This window comes from Amphiprion ocellaris, chromosome 3 (assembly GCF_022539595.1).
Source record: "Amphiprion ocellaris isolate individual 3 ecotype Okinawa chromosome 3, ASM2253959v1, whole genome shotgun sequence".
NCBI lineage: Eukaryota > Metazoa > Chordata > Actinopteri > Pomacentridae > Amphiprion > Amphiprion ocellaris.
Window position 1 is genome coordinate 7,009,857 of NC_072768.1, and position 20,727 is coordinate 7,030,583.

At 40.6% G+C, this 20,727-nt stretch overlaps 1 protein-coding gene across 1 annotated transcript in view; it reads left to right on the plus strand.

Annotated features, from left to right (window-relative positions):
• The first annotated feature begins 718 nt into the window (after positions 1 to 718).
• Positions 719 to 20,727, plus strand: part of mrpl23 (mitochondrial ribosomal protein L23) — a 44,552-nt gene continuing 24,543 nt past the window's right edge. The window contains exons 1-4 of the mRNA XM_023284664.3: positions 719 to 863; positions 2,539 to 2,661; positions 15,115 to 15,197; positions 20,424 to 20,497. Of these exons, the coding sequence (XP_023140432.1) occupies positions 844 to 863; positions 2,539 to 2,661; positions 15,115 to 15,197; positions 20,424 to 20,497 (300 nt within the window). The 5' untranslated portion in view covers positions 719 to 843. The remainder of the gene's footprint in view (positions 864 to 2,538; positions 2,662 to 15,114; positions 15,198 to 20,423; positions 20,498 to 20,727) is intronic.

The following is a 20,727-nucleotide window of genomic DNA, read 5'->3' on the forward strand; positions in this document are numbered from 1 at the left end:
CACTTGATTCCATAATTAAGAGTTGTAGTTAAATTGGGAAGTTAGATGCTTTTTAATGAATCACATGAAGCATTTTAGCTGTTTAGTTGTTGTATTCATTCAGTCTGAGCAACATGCAGTACTCTAACCACTAATTCTAGCCAGCCAATCCTAACTAAACTAATCATCAAGATGTTATTTATGAATGCTCATTCATTCATTCATTCATTGTGTGGTTATTCAAGACAATAAATGTCGACATTACAAATCTTCTTTAATTTCTGTTTTTCATATCGAAATACATGATGTCCCATTTTGACAGTCAAGGTGTCCCATTGTGGTGGTCAGATGGATATAAATAAAATGTTCTGCATATTGTAGCAAGGGGGTTAATGTTTATAGATTTATATCAAGTTGTGAGCTAAGGCACTGGAATGAAGCCATAAATTGTTTCAGAGTGTAAATTATCAGAAAGTGCCCCCCCCCCCCCTTTTAACCAATATTCGCAATAGCTTACCTGTATGAGCATCACATAATTGATAACATTAACTGTAAAGTAAGAAAACAAAGTACATCAGCAGCTTATATTTATTGCCTCTCATACTGACAGACTTTTCAACAGTCTATAGACAAACACTGCACATCAGAATGCCTGGAAGGCAGTTTTGACTCCTGGTTTTTGAGTGGCCGATGCAGTTTTATGAACTTCACTTCAAGGGCACTGAGGACAGAGCGAATCCAGTGCGCCTGCGCGGGGGTCATTGTTCCCGGAAGTATATTCATACACGTGTAGCATATGACAACCTTGAAAAACTACAAAACAACTAGCTAGCAGCTTATGTCTGCCAACAAACCGTTGCAGTGATGCCCGTAACAAGACTGCTGTACGTATCACAGTTTTTTTTATTTGTTTCTCACCTCCGCTTGCCGTTAAATCGCCGTTTGTCACATTTTCTGGCAGTTTGGTAGCAAACCTGAGCTAAGGTTAGCATGTCCCAGGATTCCAGCTCTCCTGTATGTCTGAATATAGCTCTTAACATGGCTTGTTTTAGTTCATGTTGCAAAAATGTCTGCAAGTTTTAGGCGGCCACTCATGTGCTCAGAGAGAATGTTTAATGTTACGCAACGAGAGCGTCGCTAGCCGTTAGCAGCTAGCCATTAGCAGCTAAGCTAAAAACAAACTACCGTTAACATGCAGCTGGAGTCGTAGTGCAGTAAATACGTGGGTTACTGTGACAGTCAGATCGTTTTATTGGAGTGCAGATGTTGAAGCAACTCATCTGTGTCTGTACCAGTGTGCCGGAGCAGTAGTTTTATTGTTTCTGAGTGATTTAACCCGGGGCTAAATAAATATACAGGAAATGGTCTTCGGGAAATTCAATGACGTTTGACTTCAACATAAATTGTCTTTCCAGAAGTTCGGTAAATGTCTGCACTGACTATATTTCATCCTTCATATTCAGAGGTTGCATTTATGTTAATATTTATGCCATTTTGTGAAGTCTTGGGACATTCTGCTGTATAAATAAGCAAACAGTGGCATTAAATGATCTAAAATGACTTTATTTGGAGGTTGAATGGAAAAGTGGGCATCTGCAATGACAGTTTCTCATTTTACTTACAAGAAAACTATGTTCAGGCAGGTTTATCTAGTAGCTTTATAATCTTCTCTGGTCAGGGGCAGCCTTGCATCTTTGTAATGGGGTCAAATGATTATGAACTAGCCCATCGCTGATATTTACTGTTGTTCTGATTTTTGGAATAATCATTTCTATACTGATTCCTAATGAAAAGTAATTTAAAATGTGCTTCTTTGCCCAAGATGCAGCCGTCTTGAGCAATAGCTCGAAAATCTTGAGTTTGATGTCACTAGTAATAGCCTATCAACACTGAAAAATTAATGTTGCAAAATTCTCTTTTAAATAAACATATGTAAAACACCAGAAAAAAAGGCAATTCAATGTTTCAACAAAGTTTTCTGTTGGAATTTGTTTTATTACTAGTTATGTGATGATCAGCATTTGTTTGTTAATCTGTGAATCTGTCTGTCTGTTAGCAACATTACTGAAAAATGGACTAACGGATTTGGATGAAATTTTCAGGGAAGGTCAGAAATGACACAAGGATAGTATAAGGATAGTACAAGGATGTATAGAAGGATGTATAGAAAGAAACTCTTGTGTGCCATTGTTTTTCTGTCTTTCTGTCTGTGTTTTTCATGCCATCTCTACTATGTGGTTGTCATAAAATTCTCCAACATGCCCTTTTATGCATTCAAGTGAGCTTGACATTTACAGGAAAAGATGTGAAGATGTGTTTGGCGCATAAGCTCATGTTGAGGTGACAACCTACACACAAACCTTATGAACACAGAGGAGCATTTAACTTTCAGCATTCGTCACTTATTGCCAATAAAACTATGATTGCACCACATAGTTGTACATGAGCACTTGTGCAGCTTTAATGTATTCCTTGCAGTTGGTGTGGTTTATAGGACGTACAGGATGTTTGAAAATGATGCAATCGATGATCAGTATCAGCCCCTTTTTCTCCTCTCAGATACCCTCTCTACCAGTTGGGGAACCCCCAGCTGAGGCTCTTCAGACCCAACTGGTTCCTGACTCTGGTGAGGCCGGGAAAAGAGCAGCCTGCTGACACTGTCCAGTTTCGCGTCCCGATGGAGTAAGTCTTTGCTTGCAATTGTTGTTTAATTCTGTACTATTAGCAGTCAGATTGCGTTTTGCCTTAGTTCATAAGGTTTACTATTAGGAATGGTAATTCAGAGCTGGTTGCTGTTTAGAGATAGTTTTAGACTAATAGTACCTGTGGCTTCAGTAAGTCTATTGTTGGCTAAATTTTGCATTTGATATATTGTTTTAAAAGCTTTCCGGTAAGTGCTTAATTTCCTCATTCTTCTTTAACTGCTTACTGTTGCCTCGAGCTCCCAGACTAAAATGTGTCAAGACTTCATTGTTCACTTTGAGTTTTATTGGCCTTCTCGTGCTAACATTATATTGGTTAATGTAGTTCACACTGAGTGTTTTTGTCCACTGACCATTCTGGCTTTTTTTTTTTTTTTTTTTTTTTTTTTACAGACAAAATGTGTCTAACTGAAACAGGATTGTCTGCATCTTTGCATATTTCAGCAAAATGCAGCTGAAATTCAGTTTATGCTCAGCCTGAAGACAACTAATTTCCAGAGGACAAAAGAGGACTGGAGGATGTATAAATTTGCAGCCTTTAATTATATGTGTGCAGTTATCATTGGATAATTGGTTGCACAGGGTAACACGGCCGTGTCTTTTCTAATTAACAGTATGCAGCCATTAGAGTGCCTTAATAGTTACAAAAAGAATGATGACAGATTAGGGACTTTTTGATACTTTCACTTAAATAGATGAAAAGATAATTACGCTTTTTTATTACCGCTATCCTGTTGGTCAGCCCCAGAGTTGCATTTCAGAGCTGGCATAGATTCAACATATTGTTTTATCATTAGGTTGGCTGGTAATGATCACAGGAGCTTGAACCTTTTACTTGAGGATGAATGAAGGAACATCTAAGTGGGTATAGAATACCGCTCAAAAGTTTGGGGTCACTTAGAAATGTCCTTATTTTTGAAAGAAAAGCAGTTGTTTTTTCCAGTGTAGATAACATTTAATAAATGATAAATCCAGTCTAGACATTGTTAATATGGTAAATGACTGTTCTAGCTGGACACGGCTGATTTTTAATGGAATATTTACATAGAGGTACAGAGGCCCATTCCCAGCAACCACCACTCCTGTGTTCTAATGCTGCATTGTGTTAGCGAATGATGCAAATATGTTATCACATGAATAAAAGCGTAAGTTTTCATTGGAAAACATGAAATTACCTGGTTGACCACAAACTTGAACAGTAGTGTATCAACTCAGAAGCAACGTTTGCAGTGCAAGGAAAAAAACTTACAGCAAGCTTTTACTGCATTGCTTTTATTAGATTAGAGTAGTCTCATTTTGACCTGTAATACACTAAATATATGTTTATTATTTTAGGCGGCAGTATTTTGTTGTCACTGGCACTGTACTGGCCTTGGTGGGCAGATATTCTGCCCCTGGAGTTGGGTATCATGGCCACCAGGTGGTGTGACAGCCTTAAGAACAGAAAGCAGAGACATTAGTCCCAGTAGTGTACTCACTGTGTACCACCATATGGCTATCTTTAATGAACTTAGTTGCAACGATGACTTGCGAAAGGCTGCCATGGGGAGTGATGTGGGAGGAAAGGTTAAAAGAACTTTTGTTTGGCTCTGCTGTGGAAGGTCAGGCCAAGTTACAGACAGAAAAATGTGAAACGTCAGTCACATAGAGGAAACTGTATTACATCTACTCTGAAAATACAAGCAAAATGAGCAAAATGTTCTTGTTAATTGTCCAGCACTTGTGTCTAATGAAATATGCTGCATATTGCACCACCTTACCACCTTCTAATTATGCACATGAGCGCTCCTTTGACGTACCCACCGGAATAAGACCAACATATATGTGTGCAGTTATACTGGGCTGAAGTTTGTGGGTTTGGACAATATATATTCTGTCATAAAATGCAACAGGAATCAGCACTTAGTTGAGATGAGCTGATTTTGACTACCTCTGCGAGCCAAGGTCACTGAGGTTAGCAGTACTCCTCAGGCAATGAGAGGCCCAGAGCCCACACTGGGGAGAAAAATTGAAGTTTGAGGCAGATCATCTATGTGTCTCTGGTGGGGTTTAGACCATAATCTGTTCATCCAGGTGCCTGGCCTCCCACTCTGATTCTTGCCTCTTCTCTGCCAAACTCCTAGGGTGCTTATGTAATTGTATGCGTGTGTGCGTACATGCACGTGTGTGCATACGCTTGTCAGTGTGGGTGAGTCAGTTTGTGAGAACGGTGTGTGTCTTTGTGTATATACGCTCAAAAGTGGGTAAATGCAGGGTGCGTGTGTGTTTATAAGGGTGTGTAAGGGCTTTTTTTCCCTCGCAGTCTTTGAAGCCTTGCGAGAGGTGCACGGCTGATTGATACGCTGCTGGGAGCCTCGGTGTGTGCTCGAGACTGTTATTTTTTTACTTATCGTACAAACAATGTAGAAAATGGACGCGCATAGAGAAACAATGACACAAACCCAATATCACTCCTACTCCAGCTTATTGAAAAGTCTGAGTCATTATGGCAATGAAAGCAGTTGTAGTTATGATTCTCGAGGGTAGGCGGTGTAAGCGTGGGTAAATTGTAGAGCCGAGCAGCTGTTAATGAGAAGTGGTAATGTTGGCGTTCTCAGGGCAATAACACAAGGTGGCCTTTATCTCAGTGACACCTGGGAGCTAGATATCCACAGTTGTTTGGCTCGTTCCCTGTTGCTTTTTTTTTTGTTGTTGTTGTTGTAGTTTTCATGATTGTTTGCGGTACCACTCGCTTGCTAGCATCTGCGCATGTCTCTCTGTGTCCTTTCCGTCTGTCCCACCCTGGGCTCTGCTGTTTATTGTGCTTTTCTTAAACGCTTTGCTACGTGTCCAAAACCAATCCCTCTTTGGCACTTGTTGTTTGAGACACCTGGGCTGTGTTCTCTCGTAATTCTCTCTCTGCCTGCTAGAGGGAAGTATTTGTTTGTCTTTTTGATTGTTCTCGAACCTTTTGTGCTATATAAGTATTTCCTCTCTGCTCTAGAACATCATCAAATTTCTAGGTTTACACCCACACACTCACCTCTTGTACCTCACCTGGCGTGGCTAGAGGCCAGTGCTAACACACACACATACACACACACACACAAAGGAAAGAACACTCCATTGAATTTTGTGTTCAGTCTACTACTCAGTCACATCTCATGCTATGCAGACTAATAACTATGAAACCAGACCATGCTGCGGTTTCTCACTGTAATCACACTTGAGCAGACTGACCCTGTTACACAGCAGCCTACATTGTCTTTCCACTCCGACGACTGTTCAGTACCTGTTGGATCAAACCATGTTATGATCACCATGGCAATCGTCCACTGATTCTGTTCACCTGTTCCATTTCACAAGCGCACGTTGGAAACTGGGTCATTTTTCATGGCAATTAACTTCAGCTGAAGTCGTATGAAGTCATCTAGCGAGCCGGTAGATGAGTGGAGCTAACTTTACTGACCTGTCTCTCTGTAAGGAGTTTAGTGACTATCATGACCTGGTCTTTGATCTATTTCTGTTCTATTGTCAGACCAAAACCCGAACAATAAATGTAATCCTTCACACGCTGCTCTTATACTCTCAACTTCTCAACTGTCTCTTCTCTCCCTAAGTCTCAGGTTCCTCAATGGCTTTTCCTCTAAACAAAGTCTGCTATTATGATCTTGATACTTAGTGTTGAGCAACTTCTGTACATGTATTGTCTATTTAGATGGGAGGGTTAAAGTAGAGAGTGTGCGTATCTCAACCCAAACTTGACAATGGGCAGGCCGACAATGAGGAGCGGCTTTCTTTAGCCTTTCATCTGTGCAGAAAACAACTCTCCTGTTTCATTCTCACCACTAAGCCACTTTGACACAATGTACTTTGATGTTGTGTGTGTGCATGTACGTGTGTGAAAGGATTGTTTGGTGTACCTTCGGTGTTTACTCTGTAGTGTATTTATACGCACTATAGACTGGTACACATAAATTCTTTGGGATTTATTGAAACACACAGCATTAGATGTCAAAGGGCCAATTCAGGTCAGTGTTACTGAGGAGTGCTTCTGCTCTTTTGAGACCATTATTTGTATTGTAAAGTTGGCCTGTTTGTCAGTCAGTGATTGTAAAAGTGCAATGTTAGTTTTTGCTAATGTGTTTTTTTCCTGTTTGACAAGTATATCCTCTTGATATTTTCCACTTGTACCATTACATCATTTTACAGTGTTAAATGATGCAGAAACAAATCAGACGGTGAATTCTGTCACCAAATTAACAAATTAAGACCTGTGCCAACTCTGGCACTGTTTTTTATATGTGGTTTTCCACAGTAACATTAGGTAACTTACAGTAACTCAGAGTTACACTTAAAACAAATCCAACTATTTTTTAAAAAACTTTTTATTTGTAACATGTTTTTTAAAGGAACATTTACAGAGCAAGGAACAGGGGAACTATATCCCCAACATCAACAAGAAAAATAGTGACAAAAAAGAGAATTTGAATAAATAAAATGATAATAGAACATATAAAATATAAAAAGGAAAAATAATAATAACTAAATAAATTAGACAAACAAAGACGGGGAGGGTCCTGGAATGAATTGGAAGTCTGTGCATCACAATAACAGCGCATCACAATGACAATAGTAGTTAATGTTTATCTGTTTAAATGGCTAAATACACACACCATTTTCTCCATCATTTTTCTCCTTGGTCTTTTTGGAGTCTTATAGAGTAAGTCCTTTGCTCGAGAGTATGCAGCTGCTTAGCAATGTTGGCAAAGAGGGCTGTGGTAGGGCAATTTTTCTGGAGCCAATGTTTTGTGATGGTTATTTTACTTGCTGCCAGCAAAATCTTAAGGAGATAAGCATCATTTGCATTCATACCATCAAGGATGATACAAAATAAAGAGTTGTAAATGCCATGCAGATATTAAAACCTAGGACCTTTGATATAATTTCTCGTCACCTTATTCCAATAGACCTGGATAATGACCTTTCCACATTCCCTCCAACAGTTTTGTTTGGTGCCAGTTTGTTTTGATTTCTTTTTAGGGGTGATAAAGAATTGGATTAGGTTCGTCCAACAAAAGTCCCTCCAAGCCTTTGAGTTGGTGGTGGATACCTGTGTTTTCCAGGCACTCAGCCACATGTCTTGTGTTATTTCTATGTTCAGCTTCTTTCTCCCATCTTTGTTTCACATAGTCCGTGGTGTCTATATTCAGAGAGATGAGGCCGTGGTATAGCTTGCTGACAAGCCTTTTATTCTTGAATCCAACTAGTTTCTGATGAAGGGAGGAATGAGATTCCTCTAAACTGCAGTAAACAGCTGTTGCCTGCAACTCTCCATCACCCTGATGTGTTTCTGTGTCCTCCTCTTTTCCATTCCCTGGTAATTCTTATAATCTGCCAACCAAAAGGGCACTATAAAAAGCCCAAAAGTAGATGCAACCCATTTCCTATCAAACAAGGAGCCACATTAAAAGCCTTCCAGTGGTTTGCCAAGTCAAGTTGCTAAAACAAGCCACCTTTCTAAGAGGGACTCATGGTAGCCGCAAAAGGCACCATGGTCACTGAATCATCCCGTACAAAGTAAAATTTATCTTGAAGAAGGCAAGACATGACAAGAGCAACTCCCCAGCTCTTGGGATCAGATGTTTTTACAGCAAATACAAATTTACAGTGACTGGCAAGGAATTCAGTTTATATAGTGGAGTGCACACAACATTTTTGAAACATGAATCACTGTGACGATTTTACCAAAAGATGAAGCAAAGCTACCAGATCATCGTAGTTTTTCACATAACGTTTATTCAGTTGCCCACTTTCCCACTGCTAAATCAATTGTTTTGTAGTTAACCAGATAAATGGGTGTACATCAGTTTGTCTTCCTACTCAGGGTCATTTGGGGTCAGCATATAGACGGCTGAGGGAATAGAACTATGGAACTAATCTGTTAATGCATGCGCACTTGTATAGTTTGTATTTATATAGTGAATTGTGGCCTCGGGAATTGTTTGTTGAGTGGAGCTTTAAACATGTGATTTATGCTGTCTGAAGGCATGTGACATGCCACTCAAATGCAACATCAATGGTTTGAGGTCTCTGCTGAGACCTTTGTTGTTACCTCCCCGTTCCCCACATCCACAGCCTGTTCCTGTCTGCCTCTTCATTATCAACTGGACAAAAAAATAAAAATAAAGGCGAAAGAGGAAAAATGGAGAAAAAAAAACAAAGACAGAAAGGAGATCATAACCATCAAGGTCTTCAAAGTGCCTGCTGAAATCAGGTTTTTGGCATACACAAACTGTATCCAGATTGATTTTAAAAATGTCTGTACAGCAAAAAAAAAAACCCAACAAAACTACATGACATGCGATGTTTATAAATCAGAACCAAAACCACAATTGGAGGTGCTTTAACATGTGTTTCCTATTAAATTTGTGCAGATGTGTCTCAGTCTGAATGGTCTGGATGCTCCAATCAGATTTCAAAGCATCTTTTGCGTCATTCAGAAAGCGACACACAACAATGACATCAAATCCAGACTACAATTCTACAGTTTCATTTAGCAGATGCTTTTATCAGACTGGTGGGAAAACTGAGCAAAATCCATGCTTCTACTAGAGCGTTATGGAAGAAAACATGATGCTGAAATAAATTATATTCAGACAGTTTTGGGAGTGACTTCTGTACAGGAAAATCTGGAATAACAAATAGCTATGTAGTGATGCCTCTGACGATTCCACAGCAACCCATGTGAATAGGTCGGTGATGTCCGGATGCACAAATCTGATCTGAACACTACAACTGATCAAAAATAACAGTGCAGACAGTAGAGCTGGGTCATCAAGCTGAAAAGTCAATCACAGTTAGTGAGTATTGATATTTATACTGATAATTTTTAATGACACGTTTTTGAATGAAGACCTGGTTGAAAAAAGTTTTATTTGAGTTTAACCACTTAACTTTGAATCTAAGCTCTTTAGCCTGTTTATCAACACACAACACAATAACTAGAAGTGAGTGAAGGTTGACCATGGCAAAGCTGCCGCACTGGGCTGAGGTTAAGGTTCCAAGTGGCTGCTCAAGATTGGATATTGCCAGATAGGAATTCCATAATTGCCTTCGTGTGCACCCCAACAGCAAGTCCTTCAGTCTTTGAGCAGCGAGTCTCTTAAGTCAGGAGGTCATTGGTGTTTTTTGACCATGAGGCACGTCTTACAAGGGTAACTAAAATGACGGATGTGATGAGAAGCGGTCTAGCACACCTCTGGGAACCTGCATGGCAGCCATTGGGAGAACAATGAAGGGCAACTGGGCTCCTTTATCAATGTGTGATTGAGTTTTTATGAACCAGGGAGTTTTTCATAAAAACAAACTTGATGTTGTTTTTACAGTTTTTCTTGGTGTTTTGCATGTAATACATTTAAGTGGAGCTGTTAAACAGTGTTCTTGCTATTAATTCAGTTTCTATAGCTGGTACATGTAGCTATTGTTTTATCGCCCAGGCCTAGTGTACAGTCTGTCCTAAAGATCAGATTTGAAAAGCAAAGCTGATTTGCCAGCAGTCTGAACAAATCCTAAGTCGTCAGCTGGTATCAAACTGGTTACAGTTTGACGGTAAGCTTCTTAGGACATCCCAGGTCCTTGTTTTCTTTAACATCACTCATAAAGAAAGAGCGTTTTCTTTAACGTCATTCATAAAAAAGGTTTTCATCCAAATGTCCAAATATGCAGAATGTGTTTCGGTCAATATTTGTTGTGCATTATTTGTGTTTGAGGATCATAGTGAGTGGGTGGCTATAAAAGCCATCTTTTATGTCCAGCAGAGGCACCACCCATTTACCTGGCAGATGTTCTTTTAGCACTAGCACATTAATGGACAAGTGGCATGCAGTAGTCTCTCAGCTTTTAGAATACATCATTGTCAAACAGTCAAAGCTGCCTGTGTCTTGTCTTGCATTTTTTCAACTGTGCCCTTTCACCTACTTCTCTCGTACGCTTTCGGAGCACAGGTGTAAATGGACCGCCTCAAACTACTGGAACTGATACTCATAATCTTCTTGGCTCAGTGTAAGTTAGCCCGTATTTAAGAATAGGAAATATCCAGGAGCATGTAGATTCATTGCAAGGGATAGGATTACATTTGAAAGCAGCTGACAGAGGTGTCTGGGATAATCTGCAGATTGACGAATCTGCTATATTGTCATACACAAACAACTATGTCACAGTGTGGCACAACAAAGGCATCACGTTTACCCTGTTCATTTCATCCACGCCTCCATCCATTGTTTCTTCAATCACCACTTGACATTAGATTTAGATCTTATATGTCCCTTCTATATTTCCACTGAACAATAAAGAACAATATGACTTTTTAAACAGTTTTTCTGACAGTGAGGCCAGTGTGCCTGCTCTAAACCTGCTTGGCAACAACGGACCATAATTGAATCTAATCCATCGTCTGCGTCATCTGATGCCCTTCTAGGTTTTGTGTTTGGAGTTCTTTCATCATCTTGGCCTAGGAATCTTTGTAGCATGTGTGTTTGCGTATAAATATATACCAGTTGCTGAGGAACGATGCCTTTAGCCTTAGCAGTTGCTGGAGACAGGTTTTCATTCTTCCTGAGAGGCAGAAGTGTGAAAGGTTAGCTTCTGGAGTCAGATGGGTGTTTATACTGGGATGATGATCAGATGCTGCCTGCATCACTGTTGGAGACACCACGCCCTTTGTCTAAGTTTAGCCTTGTTTATGTACACGCTTAACTTGACATTTTCTCCTCAGCTTTCAGCCCAAGGCTTTCTCTCAGACTGCATTCTAGTTTGTAGCCGAGATGGGAGTCATGTATTGACTCAGGTCAGAGAGAAAACAGCTATCTAATGTAACCCGTATAACTGTTTTGCACAGTGCTTATGTGTGTGCGTTTGTGAGCAAAAGTTTTAGGCAACTGAGAAAAAAGGTTCTAAAGTGAGGATGCTTTCAAAAATAATGCAGTGAATAGTTTTTATTTTTCAATTCCCTTCAAATAAAATAAAGTCATCAATATGTGGTGACCACCTTTTAAACAGGACGAGGCAGGTATGCTGTACCAACAATGTGAAGAACTTTCCAAGGTTTTTTCTCTAGATTCTGACTGTCAATTTTGTCTCCTCATGTAACCCTTGAGTGACTTAATATTGAGATCAGGACTCTGTGGGGTGAATACTATCTATTGAAGGACCCCCTGCTCTTCTCGTCACTGAAGATGGTTGTTCACCAATCTATGGCTAAATGGCTATATTTTTGGGCCAGTTGAATGTGGAAATTATCAAACTCCAGAAGGTATTGTGGGGTGAATAATATTCTTGGTTTCTTTTTCTCAGTATTAAGGGGACTACCAATTCTGATTTAATCACCACCTCCATCGGTAGAAATGAGAGGAACCTGCAGGGAACTTCCAACATGCTTCACTGTTGCCTGCAGACCCTCATCGTCGTACTGCAAAGAAACCATTTTCTGTTAGAGCCTCGTTCGTATGTGAGTTGCTTGGCTTTATTTCCACATCAAAGAGCAGGCTCTTTGGTACAAAGTCTTTTAGAGGGACCACCTCTAACCAGTGTTCTCCAGTCTGTAGAGGGATGCTGCAGGGTCCCTCTGGTGTGTACCAGTTCTGGCCTGATTGTGCTGCTTGTGCCCTTTTTCAAAGTGTTGTGTCTTTCTTCTGCTGTCCTCAGTGTTCTTGGCTGACCGCTACCTTTATGGTCCTCAGCCTTTGTCAATATTTTGGAAACACTTTGCCTGTGAGAAACCTTGCAGATGCAGGATGCTCACCTTGAGTCTTATTGTCATGCTAAAGTTTGCCGTAGTGAACGAGCTAGTAGCTACTTTAACAATCTTTACCGTTTTAGTATGACTCCTCCTCACTCACTTTTTACCCCTTGCAGCCATTTCTGTTTCAGTTAATGATTTTTTGTTCAACTTTCTTATTATATTGTCGTTCATTGAGCAATTACATTAAACTTTTGATTGTCTGCTAAAATACAATCAAAAGTGTGTTTTGTCATTTATACATAGAAGAGAGTGAGGAATGCCCCTGTGAGCATGATTTGTGACGTCACAAGTTTTCAAGCCAGTTGTGGTCCAATAGGCAACCTAAGTATGCATTGCAAATACACTTGAAATGTTCTTTCAGTGCAATGGCCCTTTCAGACAGGACGCAGTGTGCGCTGGGTACTAGGTTCAACGCAGTGTTTGGATGGAGTCGTGGCGCACGAGCAAAATAGATGGAGTTTTCCAAAACTTCCACTGAGACGATGTCACCTCCTCTTTTTGAGCGGGAAGCTGCCGATTTGTTGCAAACACCTTAGCCATGGAGATGCCTTGTTGCTATTGGTCGTGCAGGCATACGTCACAGCGCGCGGTGCTCAAAGTTCAGCATAGTTGAGCAATTGTGAGCTTGTGAGCTGGTGCACTGAACTGCACACAGACTTTGCTCGGCACGGTGGCAAATTGTTGTTGCAAGGTGCAAGCCACTGACATGGATGTGGTTGTGAAAGTTATAGACATCTGGTATACAGCCATTGTATAAACTTTACAAATGATACAGAAAGCCAAAATCTACAAGTTAGCAGGACTGGTACCTTAGGTTTTCTACATATTAAACCCTGTGGCACTGGCAGTGTAAGGTGGAAAAGCTCAGTCATGTCGTTGAAACCTTGATTCTCACTGGAGAGGGTTTTTCAGACTCCTAAACCAGGCAATTGAAGTTTTTATGTGTGACAGTCTTATTTCTTTCATTTTTTAAATCTGTGTGTCATTTATGTGGTTTTTCGGCTATAATTCATACCCATTCATTAAGCGTTTTTGTACATGCATGGACGTCTTTGTGGAATAACCGACATTACTGTGCTTGGGCATGCTTCATAAATACTATTTCATTGTTCTTGGTGGCTGAGTAATTGGAGTGGTAAAAGCAGTAGGGATTTAGAAAATGTTCTCCTCATTAATCAGGATCAGTGTTCCCTCTGCTAATGATCCAGAGGAGATCTCACAGTCCCCAAGCCACTTTCCTCTCTTCCAGTTCCCCGCCCCTACTTTCTAGGAAAACCCGTCTCTCAGCGCAATCATTCTTTCTTCCTCTCTTGATCTCAAGTACCCCTGGTCACTGCGCTCTGTTTCACTGCCCTCTGGTACACACTGTGAGACAGGAGTTATGGGGGGAGGTGGAGCAGAGAGGTGCATCTGTGTGCCACATCTCTGGAAACATCTCTTTCCTCTTGACTTGGTGAAGGGATTCAAATAAGTCTAGAAGGGGCTTCAACAAGTTCAGTGATGAACAAACCCCTCCACAGTAACACCCCCAGTGGTCCTGAATCCCTTGTGACTCTGAGAGAGACAGAAGGGAAGCTTGGTTTGCCCTTCACTTAAATTTGATATAGGGTAGAAAACCCTATCATTCTCAAGAGTCACCACATTAAGCCATCATGCTCTGTGTAATGGTGGAATCAAATGTGGAAATACTTACTCAAGTATCGTAAACGCAAGCTTACCTCTCTCAATACACAACTAAGCAGGTCAAATAGAAGTGTTCTAGTTCTGCATCACTGCTGGCTTTGCCAAAGTTTAGCCCATTATAGAGGAAAAGGCAATTGTTTGTACAGCATGGAAACATATATTACGTCACTCTTAGGTACAAAGAGTCTTTGTGTTCACAGATAGGATTTTCTCATGCAAATGTTCTGTGCCTCACCTAATATTGCTACAACAAGTCCAGGTCTTTTTTTCTCTGAAAATCTGTGAATATTACATTATCCTCTTCTATCAGAGAAACATATGAGGTGATCACAGACGCCATATCCGAGGCACTCATGTCAGACCACAGCGTCGCTATTAAGCACTTTGTCAGACGCATTTGGGAAGTGCTTTCTACCAGGCTAATTCAATTGGCTAGATTGATTAGCAGTTAAAAGCCTTTCTTCCTCTAGTCGGAGAAATCTGTTCCAAATGCTGCCCAGTGGGCTAGCTTTAGCTAGGCTGGCCCGCCGGATCAGTTGGTGCCAGGCCCACTTCCTGTGTAGGGTTTCACCAGGCGCGATCAATACTTGCAGACAGCTAATTGGATGAACACTGACACTCACATTTCTCCTCTTTCCACTTTATGCTTCATAGAATAAAAGCTGAATATGGCTTTGCACGGGAGTGTCCTGTCCGTTATAGTAGATAATATAACAGCAGAGTTTATGGGAATGCATTGTGGAAATGGCCTGCATCATTTTTATGTAGGTGTCAATTAAGTGTTTGGGGTGTTATGCGATCGACAGCGATCCCGCATGTAACTCTGCAAGTGCAGCCTCATACATCTTCCTTCACTCCATTATGGCCTCCTACACACACACTGAAGTCACATACAAACCCTGATCCTGGAAGCTGTGCATAACCCCTGTTCTTCTCTGTCTTTTTCTTTTCTCTATCTGTTCTGGACAGAATGACCAAGTATGACGTAAAGAACTACTTGGAGAAGATCTATAACGTCCCTGTGGGAGCAGTCCGCACTAGGATACAGTTTGGTGAGTGTCTTCGCTGCTTTGCACCAGCACCCACAGAGAGCTATTAACATTTACAGAACTTGGAGTGGCTGACACGGCCTCATAAACTATCATCATGCCGCTGCCAGGGCTTGTGTTCTCTCTCTGTTTGGTTATGTTCGGGTCGACTGTGTTTTGGGTCGGGTCTAATTATCCCTGGATCTGTTTGAATTGAGTCTGACTGTTCATGGGTCAAATCTGAATGAAGTCCAGAACCTCTACCTTATGTAACACTTTTAGATAAGATTCATTACTGACAGTGGTCCAGAATGCTAATTTCCACATTTTTGTACACAATTCTCCTTAAGATTACTGTTAAAATAATGTTTAAAGTCCAACAAATTGAGGCAAACGCCACAGAAGTTGCAAAGATATTGCAATTTGAATGTGTAAGTAATAACTCCACCCTGTAGGTGGGTGGAAGAACTGGTATAAACATTACCTCTGTAGAGGTTAGTTGAGGCTTTTTAGTTTGGTTTCCTGCAGAGAATGAGTTTTGTTGGCCACATCATATTAAGTGCAATGAGCATGAATGTTTATAGATTAAAAAAAAACCCTATATTGCCTGAGTCACTGGCCTTTATGACAAGGAAAGCTAGTGGTGGAAGAACTTTACAAAACACCATGATTGTACATCTATGTAAAGACGTGGAGTCTGTCCAAACTGTTTGGAGAGGGTGGTGAAAACACTTGATTCATGGTATGCATTACCAAGCCACAGACATTTCATCCAAATTAAAATCCTAAAGTTGAACTGCAGCTGTTGTTGGTACATCAAGCAAATGGTGCTCACTCACTCACCAGTTCAGTCATACAAACACAAAGTGGTGGCATAGAAATAGAAATATGGCCTTATAACAATAATTAATTACTGTCTGAATTATATTGTGTGGACATTTGATTAGAAACTATTCTATTCTGTTACATACAAGACTTCCTTCACCTATTAAAGCCTGGAATTGATGATATGGTAAAATAGAGAGTCTGACCTCCACCTAAAATCTACCCTCGAATATCAAATAGACTTGAAAGATGTCTGAAAATATGATCAAAGCATGGATTGGAACCTATCGAACTACTTAAAAGCACATTATCCACATGCTTAGTGTTGCTAAAATGAACTAGATTGCCATAATTTTAAACTAAGGCATTATTCATTCACAGTAGGAGACAGTTGCATTATATATATATATATATATATATATATATATATATATATATATATATATATATATATATATATATATATATATATATATATATATATATACACATACCCACACACACGTACACACGTACGTACACAGTGTTATGAAAAAATTCACCGGATGACTTGTATAACTTCATTTGGAAGGAATTAATCATTCTAGTATGATCTGGGGTAATTTTGTAGGGGAGTGTGCATAGAAAATAAAAAATTAATTCAAAAAAACTGAAAAAAGTAGTTTGGAACATACTTCGCATGGTGTAACGCTGCCAAAGAAATCCAGAGTAATTTCTTGCCTTGGATGGCATTTAAACCTGGTTTTGCACGCATCACACAAAGTTTTGTGGTGCTGATTTAAAAGGCCAATCAAATTAGTCATGTTGCCTCTTGTTATGTGTTGTGAAACAGTGCCAGGGGAATACCTGTTTTTGGTCAATGTCCTCCTCTTTGTAGATGAAATATTTTTTATACAGCTGACATTGTGGTTCTTTTTGCAACCAAATCTTCAACATTTCTCTCCTGTTTCTTGTGTGCACGTGGAGCCTGCACGTCAGCAAACGTGTCTTGCGAATAAAGTTTTCAAAACAAAAAACTTGTGTATTTGTGGACCCTTAAATTAAAATAAATAATCTTCTATATGACATACTTCTATTGCAGATTAGTTACAGATAATGAGAACTGTGCAAATTTTCGCTTTGTAATATATTGAAAATAGTTGTAGCATCATATGTTTGATTTAATTTGACTTTGCATTGCACTCCCTGCAATGTTCCTGTGGCCTTAATTTTTTTTACATGCTTATTTGTTAAGAAAAGTTTAAAGCTAAGAATCTTTTTGGTTGATGTAAATATCAAAATACAGTCGTTAAATGTTTTGAAACTATTTCTGACAGAAGGTGGTATGAGGGAAGTTGATGTGTAAACCTACTGGACTTAACATGAGGTTGTGTTAATATATATATTTTTATTTTCCAGATAAAACTAACTGCATATTAGGTTTATTTCCACTATAATTCAAAAGGTTTTATATCAAAGCAAATACTCTTTTCGTTTGTGGACAGTTTTGGAAATTGAATTTTGGTTATGGTGTGTGGAATTCACAGAAAAAGTGTTTTCAGAAGCATAAAGTCTAATTGATTGTGTTTTGGAGACTGTCAGCGGCGATTAGCAGTTTCGGTTTATGATGTAGACGCTCTTCCACTGACATGCAGCAGCGGGAGTGTTTTCCAGCGGCTAGTTGCGGTAGTGGTTAGCGTGCCTGGTTCTCCTTTCCCCTTAACACACACAGCTGCTTATCTGACAATCTGCTGCAGCAGCACTCCAGCCTCCAGCTGTCCCAGGACACCCCACGCTCCCTCTACACAAACACATACTATTCACTTACAAACTTGCCGCTTCAGGGCCACAAATGCTTCATCCCAACCCAAAATCCCTGCTCCCCCTTTCCTGCCCTCTCATCAAGGATGATTATAGCGCCAGGACCAGTGTTATATCATTGATTTAATAATCCTTTTGGCTTTTTATGAGGGGAAGGAACAGCTTAAGTTTGCATGAACTGACTTGGGAGTGGGGGGCTCTCTACAATTCTAGGAATTTGCTAATTCACGGAAGGCACAAGGAAGAGGACATTTGGGTGACGGGAAGGTGGGGAGATGCTGAACACCAAGTATGAAGGGCCAAGAGGAGCCCCCTCTACCTCTGGAGGAGAGACTGGAAGGGAGGAGTAGCGAGGCGCCTAGCTTAGCCTAGCCTACGTTGTGGAGAACCGGTTAACACTGTTTATTAGGGCAGTGTCATTAGAAGCTTAGGGAAAAGGAAAGCCCCTCGGTGCAGTGAGTGGAAGGAAAGCAGTGAGTATTGAGGGGGGAGATGGAGAAGAAAGAGAGGCTTAGGGCCCCCGGTTATCCCGAGGTGCGTCAGAGAAGGTATCCCTGTCTGCGTCAGGGGTTCCACTCCATTGGCAGTGTAAAGACGGGAACAGGCTGAGAAGAGTGAGGGGCGCAAACAACCCTTTCTTCCCTCCATGTGCGGCAGGGGTATTTTGGAAGGAGTTGCCATGGTTACCCCTCCGGTCTGGGATTTGTAACGTGATAGCTGGCTGCCAAACCGCAATCTCAAAGTGGGAGAAATTGTGCTTGCGTTTGCGAGTGTTGTATGAAAGCTCTGTCTGTGTGTCTGTATGTGTTAGGAAGGGGCTACACAAAGTCAGAGGAACACACTGCTGTATCTCCTCTAGGTGTGTAGCTGTGTGTGTGTGTGTGTGTGCGCGCGCGCGTCTCGTGCTTGTTTTGTTTATTAGGAGATGGGTCACAGTCTTACCTTGCTCTTTGAAAGGTTGTAGTATTTCCCTGTGGATTTCCTCAACACCCTAATCACAAACACACACACACACACACACACACACACACACACACACACACACACTCGCACAGGCACATACACTTTGTTACCTCTGTCTCCCACCCACACAGGGGCCTCCACTTAGGCAGGGTGGCGTGGAGGGGGGTGTTTTACAACCCTGCTCAGGGCTTTCCCTTAGCAGTGGGCTGCCTGGCTAGTGATTACTAGCTATGCGTACCACACACACATAGACATGCACGGACACACACACACACACACGTACGCACACACACAAATGACTCATTACAGCGGAATGTTTCCCTTGTTTTTCATGTCATAAACCGTTCCCATGGTAATGGCAGTTACTCAGAGGGCCTGTTGACTTGACCACCAGGTTCTCATTGAGATTAGAGTTCTCAGGCAGAGATGAACCATTTGATGCCGCCGTCATTATCCATCACTGGTAGTAGTTTTTGTAGCAACGTAAAGATTTAGATACCTGCATGGAGTGCGTTGGAGTGTAGTAAAAATTTTCCTGTGATTTATTTGAAGCTAAGTCCCTAGCCTGCCTCCATGCACACATGCGTACACTTAGACACACTCAGCAGCTCCCCGAGTCCCCGGACTACTAGACTTGGAGAGGTCTGACAGGAGAGAGGATGATGTCATCATCATTTCCAGCTGGGGAAGAGGTTAACCTGCGTTCCATGGTCAACAAGATCAGGCCCTGCTTTTACCACACATACACAAACTATTCTCTATTCTGCTGGGAAATGAACAAAAGTGTAAGTAAAATATCTGTTGTTCAGGAAGGAATGAAACGTAATGTCATAAAGGGGAATGAACAGAATGTGTAGTAAAATGTCTGTTGTTCAGGAAGGAATGAAACATGATGCCATAAAGGGGAATTGACAAATCTGAACAAAATGTTCACGTTGGATCAAAATGTGTAGCAAAACATCTGTTGTTCAAAAAGCACTGAATCACGATGTCATAACTGCTGTGTAGGATGCCAGGATAGTGCTTTAGTTGCCCAGTTCGGCTAAAAGATTTTCACACAGCATATGTGTAAACACAACACTGATTACCTAATGATTATTTAATCGAATATTTTCTGAGTTTTTGTAACATTAGAAAACAAGGAAAAATATCCATCACTATTTCCTAAGAGCCCTAACTGATGTCATTGAATTTTCTGGGACTTTTATACTTTAGAAATGACAAATGATTCATTTTGTAAAAATAGTTGCTATTTCAATGCTATTTCATGTTCTGTCTTATCAAATAAATCACTATCAATCAATAGTGAAACACTAACTATCTAATCCGGTGAATTGAATTCCTCTCAAAGTGACACTTTTTATTACACTGATGCATCCTTCTCATTCATCTGCAGCATTGCTTACCATTGTTTAACTCATCTAGAAATTTTAAATGGCACCCTGCCCAACTGCAAACAGCATAGCAAAATCTCTACAGGATAACCTGCAAAGATTTCCATCATCATAACGTTATATTGTCATATTGCCCAGACTTACTCTCACCACATTCATATAGTCATTATCACTCTGTCCCACTGTCTGCTGCAGCTAAAATTTGCTCGTGTTTTGTTGTTCCTGTTTGCCAACAAAAGCAATACCTGCTGTTCTGTGTGTTTCTCAGGCTCCAACAAGAAGAGGAATCACCTGTACCAGAAGGTTAAGCAACCCGACTATAAAGTAGCCTATGTTCAGCTGGTGAGAAAACATAAACACACACAAACACTCATCCTCCCACTCCCACTTTAGCCTGGTTAGTGTGTTGTGGTGATGGCATTAACTCACTAACTCCTGTCCAATACACGGTGGGAGGCGGAGAACTCACCACAATAACACTCTCTCCTTCTCTCTAACACCAAACCCACTGTAGGATTTTTTTTCTCATTGTGGGGGCATTTTAGGGACTTTAAAACCTCAGATTTTGTGTC